This window comes from Triticum dicoccoides, chromosome 5A (assembly GCF_002162155.2).
Source record: "Triticum dicoccoides isolate Atlit2015 ecotype Zavitan chromosome 5A, WEW_v2.0, whole genome shotgun sequence".
NCBI classification, from domain to species: domain Eukaryota; kingdom Viridiplantae; phylum Streptophyta; class Magnoliopsida; order Poales; family Poaceae; genus Triticum; species Triticum dicoccoides.
Window position 1 is genome coordinate 402344653 of NC_041388.1, and position 7055 is coordinate 402351707.

At 57.0% G+C, this 7055-nt stretch overlaps 1 protein-coding gene across 1 annotated transcript; it reads left to right on the forward strand.

Moving 5' to 3' along the window:
• The first annotated feature begins 640 nt into the window (after window positions 1–640).
• Window positions 641–1337, forward strand: LOC119297433 (calmodulin-like). Its single transcript, XM_037575226.1, has one exon. It carries the CDS (start codon window positions 678–680, stop codon window positions 987–989), a length of 312 nt encoding a protein of 103 aa, XP_037431123.1. The 5' UTR covers window positions 641–677; the 3' UTR covers window positions 990–1337.
• Window positions 1338–7055: the final 5718 nt, after the last annotated feature.

The window sequence follows — 7055 nt, forward strand, 5'->3', positions numbered from 1 at the left end:
CTCGAAAAAACCCGAAGAATCTTCGACACGATATGATACATGCCTAGACGCATGGTCCAGGAATCCAGTTCCATCTTTTGCATGGTTATCAGGTCAGATTTTTGTGTAACGCAACACTCAGCTGCACCTCACAGATCCGCATCTTATGTGCCGGTAGTTATTTGTTTGCCTTTGCACGATTCTGGGCGATCTGTAGCCATTTCCTGCCCACTCCACGTGCCACTGATTCTTGATTCCTTCAACGACCGTTCAATTATATGATCTACAGTAGCAATATTATTCCAACCGATTTCGTATGCGTCCATATATTCTTCGCTCCACTAATTCTCGAGATGGTTATCTCTTATCTGTCTGCGTCCATTATCTACTTGCACAACAAAATCACCGGAGCTAGCTAGTCGTTGCTAACTTATCTGTCAACATAGCATTTGGGCGTAAGTTTATGTACTGCTGTAAACTCTCCGTGTTTTAATCCGAATCCGAATTTAGAGGGGGTGGCAGGCATTAGATAGATAGGGACGCATATATCCATCTCGTCATATCCATGTCCATTATTTCTTCCCACGGATCCGTGGAGCCGGTCCGCGGATATATAAGCGCCACCAAGGCAGTGCAGACAGGCTCACCCACTCGGTCCGACACATATTAAGTGGAAGCACATTAGCAGTTTGGCGCGAATGTCGCTTCTGCACTGCTTCCTGAAGCCGTCGAGGATGAGCCTGCAGCGGTGCGTCGCCGGCGACGACATGACGGCGGACGAGTTCAAGGAGTGGATCCGGCGGTTCGACGCGGACCGGGACGGGCGCATCAGCCGCGACGAGCTGCGGCGCGCCATGCGGGCGCTGCGCGTGCGGTTCACGCGGCGGAGGAGCAGGAGCGGCATCACCTACGCCGACGCCGACGGCGACGGGTACATCGACGACAGCGAGATCGACGGCCTCGTCGAGTTCGCGCGCACCAGCCTCGGCCTCCGGATCGTCGCCTGCTAGAAACGGAGCAGATCAGCTCCTCCAGTCCGGTCCAGTAGCTACGTGCTCGACCTACGTGATGGCGCGCACGAGATGGCCGTTGTAGCTAGAATAAGGCCGTCTCAGATGCGGAAAGTGAACCTTATTTCTGTCTTCTTTTCTTTTTCTCTCGAGCTGCAGCCCGTGCACGGAAATAATAGAAGGTGCAGGCCTGGCTTAGCGCAAGTAAGGAGTAGTGCTGTAGTACTCGCTTTATGCAGTCGCATGCATGGAATAATATGTGTATGTTTGATCTAATGTACAGTTTTTTTTTTGAGAAACTTGTACAGTATTATTTTCTCCAAATTATAGCAGAAAAAGGAGTAGGGCGTTTTGGAGGCCCAGCTCCATGGAGGCCATAATTTTGGAAAATTCAAAATTCAAACTTTTTAGTTTCAATAAATTCTGAAAATAATAATATACATATACGTGGATGAAATGTATATGTGAAAAATTCAATGATCAAATACCTTGAATTGCGAGTTAAAAAATGATGGAGTTTGAGAATGAACAGTATATGCGATGAAAAGCCACATATTTGTTTTTTCTATAGCTCTCATTTTTACTGTATCTCATCTTAAAAATCTACACCCATGTACTTACGCTTTTTGGATGTATGTGTATTTTTTGTTTTTCTAAAAGATAATGTCGGATTACGGGTTCCGGCAAAACCCTCAAGATTCAAACACTGGGGTGCGCGCGAAGGTTTCCTCCCTATCGATCCACGCCCTAACTCTTTAAGGTCTCGCAGACGAACTCGACGAACTCGCAAGACAAAGACACAAGATTTATACTGGTTCGGGCCACCGTTGTGGTGTAATACCCTACTCCAGTGTGGTGGTGGTGGATTGCCTTTTGGGCGGATGATGAACAGTACAAGGGGAAGAACAACCTCCTGAGGTTGAGGTGTTCTTGTGCTTGGCGAACTTGTGTGGGTGAGATGCCTCTGAATGAGTTCACTCTCTCTCTCTCTCTCTCAGTTGGTCGCCTCTACTATGGTGGCTAGTTGTACTTATATAGGCACTGGTCCTCTTCCCAAATATTGAGCGGAAAGGGAGCCAACAACGACCAATTTAAAAGGGGACAACTAGTACAGCTTATCCCGACAAAAGCGGTCTTCGCCTGCAAAAGGCTCTGGTGATGACGCCGTCTTGGGCTCCACGGTGACCTCCATCTTGCCGTCCTTTTGGTCTTAGTCTCGTTGCACCGATATGAAAACCTTTGCCTGATGCCTCGGTACTCCGCGCCTGCACTTGCCCCCTAGCACCAAAGAGGGAACAAGGACGCTGCACGCGCTGGCGCCCGTCTGGTCTCGATCGTCATGGCTCACGTCATGAGTACCTCGCGAGGTTTGCCTTGCCTTGATTTCTCCGCCCCTCGTGAGCCTGCCTGGCGAGGCCGCTCCTGAGGAGGTCTTGCGCCGTCCGCCTCGCGAGGCTTGGCCCCTTCGCGAGGGTCTTGAATGCCTTGCTAATGAAGATGGGCCGTACGGGCCTGTCAGCTCAGCCACGTCGTGGGCCGTAGGCAGGCAAGTCTGGGGACCCCCGTTCCTAGAACACCGACAGTAGCCCCCGGGCCCAAGGCGCGCTCGGGCTTGGTTTCGAGGCGAAGTCAAAGGTCAAGTGCGGAGCGCCGCGGGCGCCAAAAACCTGCGACCTCGGTTGACGCGTGGCGGTTGATTGGAGGCGGATGTCTCCGCTTCCCCACGCTGCCTCGACAACTTCCCGACTTGACAAAAAGGCTAGCGCAGACAGTGTTTGCCTTCATTGCTTCTTCCTCGCCTTGCTCCAGGTCCCCTTTCTCGCTCCTTGCCGTCGAAACCTCCAGATCTGTTCCAACCTTGCTCCGCATCTGCGACCAATGGCGCCCCGCAAGGTCAAGTCCTCCTTGGCGCCGGCTTGGTTCGAGCCAGCCCTTGATGCGCCCAACGTTACGGAGAAGAACCTAGTTGCCACGCGCTTGCTGACGGCGGGGGAGAGCAACAAGAGGGGGAAGACGGAGCTCCGGCTTGCCTCCGACGAGCCGGAGCCTGAGGGAAGCACCTTCTTCCCTTTCTTCACAAGCAGCATGGCCGCCGGGTTAGTTCCCCCCCCCCTTTCTGATTTCTTTTTCGAGGTCCTCGACCACTTCGGGCTGCAGGCGCTGCATCTCCATCCCAACTCCATTCTTCTCTTGTCTATTTTTGCCTACTATTGCGAGGCGTACCTGGGCGTGATGCTGTCCGTGGCACTGCTGCGCCACTTCTTCTTCCTCCGCCTCACCGGCGGCCATATCTCCGGGTGTGCCAACTTCATCGCGGCCGGCCAGGCCAACTCGATCTCGAACACCGGGAAGAGGGTTGACAACATCAGGGCCAAATGGGTCATGATGAGTGCCAAGTGCGTCCATCCACGCTTGGAAGTACCGATGGAGGCGCACCGGTCTGACAAGGGGTGGTCTCGTGTAGAGCTCACCGACGAGCGAGCGTCGTCGGTGCTGGAGCAGATGAAGATTGATTTGAAGCCGGGCAATGCGAAGGCGGCCAAGGTGACGGGGGCCATGCTCCTGAAGGAATTCTTGGCGCTGCGCGTTGCTCCACTTCAGGCGCGCACGCCCTTTGTGGAAGCTTGGGGATGAAGAAGACAAGATTCGTCTGAGCCCGGTGGCTTTGCCTTATGACGAGCTGACTGCAGTTCTGCGCCTCTTGGTTGGGGATAACCAAGAGTACCCGCCGAGCGCCTTTGTTCCTTTGTTCCATCACAAGGACTCGAAGCAATTCGTTGCCTCCAGGCCGACCTTTGACGCGCGTGGGCTGGTGCCGCCGGCGCTTGCTGGGGCCTCTACAACGCCGAAGCCAGTGGAGGTGTCTTCTGACGAGTCCGGCGGGGAGGAAGAGGGGGACGAGGACTCGAAGGAGACCCCCGAGGGGATGGGGGAGAACTCCCCCTTGAGCAAGGCCGACATCCTCCGCGCTCTGCCAGACGACGCCGAGGCCGACACCCGCCTGGAGGAGAGGGGGCTGCCCCTCATCCCGACGAGGGGTAGATCGTCGCTGGTCTCTCGAGATGCTGCCTCCGACTTGGCACCGCCTGGGGCCGGCTCCGGCCCTTCTGCTGCACCGTATTGTGCCCCCGGAGCCCGTGTGCCCACTCCTGAGGCCCCAACGTTTTTGGGTTTCAGGCTCCCCAAGCGGAAGGTGGACTATGTCGCAGTGGATCAGTAAGTGCTTCGAGCTTTGTCTTGTTCCTGCTTGTGCTTGCCATTTTCTAACATTCGCCCTTGGTTGATCAGACTGGTGTCTTTAGCGAAGAAGAGGAAGGGTATGTCGCGGCCGTGCCCTCCTCTGCGGAGAAGAGAGGCGACATCACCCGCACCTCCCCAGCCCGGTCTCCCTCGTGAGGCCAAGAGGAGCATCGGCAGGATGAATCAGCCCTCGTGGCCCCGCTGGCTCCGGAAGTGCCAACACCCGGCTCTGCTGATGAGGTCCCAAGGGCTCCGGAGCCCTCGATTTTCCAGGCTCTGGTAATGACGTCGCCTCCTCCTGCTGCTGCACCTTTGGCCCCAAGTTCTTCTGCCTCCTCCACAGTCTTGGAGTGTGTCTTCTCGGGGATGACTAAGCTGCGGGAAGACCTCCTAGGCGCGGACCCGCACCTAGTGGCCGGGCGCCTGGAGCTGGCCTCGGGCTGGCTTCACTCCGACTCGGCAGTTCGAGTGTCACTGAGCCAGGCCACAACGGCCTCCGAGAAGGAGAAGCAGGCCACCGCTAGAGCTGTGGCCGATTGCGAGGCGGCGCTGAAGGACGCCGAGGCCGCCCGTGACTGCTGCCGAGAGCTAGAGGGAGAGCTGAAGAGGCTACACGACGAGCACGCAAAAGAAGCACGTGACCGCGAAGCGAGGGAGGAGGAGATGAAGGCTCGGGAGGACGCCATCAAGGGCCATGACACCGAGCTGGGGGAGCTGACGAAGTGCAGGCCACAGAGCGCAGTCGACTGGAGGGGCTAGAGCAGAAGGCGAAGGCGAGGGAGGCCGAGCTCGACGCCAAGGCGAAGGTCCTGGCCGAAGACCGCGTGTTCTTCTCGCTTCTTGAGAAGAGGTCCAACGTGGCGCTGAAGTCACTGTACGAGAAGGGCCTGGAGAAGCCGCTGACCACCGACGAGGATGGCCCTGCTCAGCTGCTTCCCCACTTGGTGAAGGCGCTTGAGGAAGTCGTGGAGGGCATCGGTCCCATGGCTGACATAGAGGCTCGTGTCCTTTCTTCAGCTGCGCTGACGTGTGTCTTCAGCCATCTGTACCTTCGCGACCCCAATGCTCGTCTCAACGAGCTGCTGGAGCCTGTAGCTGATGAACATTGTGCGGCCGCCGCCGCAGCCGCAGCCATGAAAGGTTAGGTAGAGGCCCTGCTGAAGAAGTTTCGCGGCTTCGTCCTTGCGCCCTCGACCGACGATGCCACCGATCTTGCGGCTGGTGGTGCGGGTGAAGGCGACGCTACCAAGGGAGGAGCACCTTCCGCAGGCGATGGCGGTGTCCAGGGGTGACCTGCGGCTGCTTTCCTGTTTCATTCCTGCAATATGCATCAGGCCTCGTGGAGGCGTTAAACTTTATTTGATATTGTGAGAACAATATGCCTTGTAATATTTGTTTCGACATTTTGCGATTTTCTTCCTATTTGCTTTGTGTTCTGCGTCGGCAGAGCCCGGCCCTGCGCATACCTCAACCGCTGTTGGGCCGACCGGAGACTAGGACAGACCAAGGATTGAGGGGCTACGTGACCAGTTAGGCTCCTGAGTCACGATGCTCTGGAGTCCCCCTTGACGTGCAAACAGCTTATAGGAAGGATACACGAGGATAGGTTGACATTCTACGTCGGCAGAGCCCGGCCCCGCACATACCTCAACTGCTATTGGGCCGACCGGAGACCAGGATGGACCGAGGAGTGAGGGGCCACGTGACCAGTTAGGCTCCCGAGTCGCGATGCTCAGGAGTCCCCCTTGACGTGCAAACAATCTCTATACCTTTGCCCTCGCCGAGGCTTGGCTCGGGAGGGGCGTGCGACGACCAGGTCCGGGAGACCTGGCTGGGTGGCGTACGCTTGGGCGTGACCCGAGCGCAGCCCCCGTGCTCAGCCCCCTCGCACGGCTTTCCCGAGGAGAGGCGTTGCGTGTGGCCGGACGTTGAGCTCTGGGGCTCCCTGAGGTTGGTACGATCGTGGAGCCACCCTCAGTTGTTTATCACCAGCGCGGAGCATAGTGCTTCCGCTTATGCATGGGCATAGCCGCTCCTCGGCAGTGTCGACTGCCAGTGCGGAGCATGGTGCTTCCACTTGTGCGTGGGAGGGGGGCTCCCTCTGCGGAGAGCCCCCGGGGCATGTACAGCCCCGCCCTAACACGTGGCTTGCACAGCAGGGCTAGACGAGGTGTATCTGGGCACTCGTGAGCCAGCGCGGGACTCACGAGGCCCTATCTCAAGGCGGGTTGCGCCTGGTCTTGGTTCTTGTTCGTTGTATTTGTCCTGCGAGGTGGTCAGACAACCTGCGCCAAACGATTCTCCTGAGGTTATCGCGTGAGAAAGCCAAGCACCAACGGCCCCAGGAGGTGATGTAAACGGGGCAGGCCCACCAGACAGAGCCGAACCATTGGATTTATCGACGCTGCAGGGACGGGCCCGAGCACAAACGCCGTGCTCAACTTACTCACGCGAAGGGTTCTAAAGAAAGACGGCTGGCGCGCGGTCCCCATGATGGGTGGCGATTGAGCAAGTAGTAATCATAGGAAGATTAAACATGAGAGTAGCAGGCTTAAATAAGTGCATGGGAGATACGTGCCACTGGGTCAGGCTGGAGCGGCTTGGGGATGATGCAGCCCGAGGGGCGCTCCCAACAAGGTAAGCTAAAGACATAAAAGGGATACATGCCACAGGAACGGGCCCACGCGGCCTGGGAATGATGCAGCCCGAGGGGCGCTCCCAGCTAAATGAACTTGGAAAGATCTCAACTGGTTATGTTGACGAAGGAGAGTTGGGGCAGCTGAAGATGCGCGATGAAGGGGGTTGCTCCTCACGAGCCACCGGGGC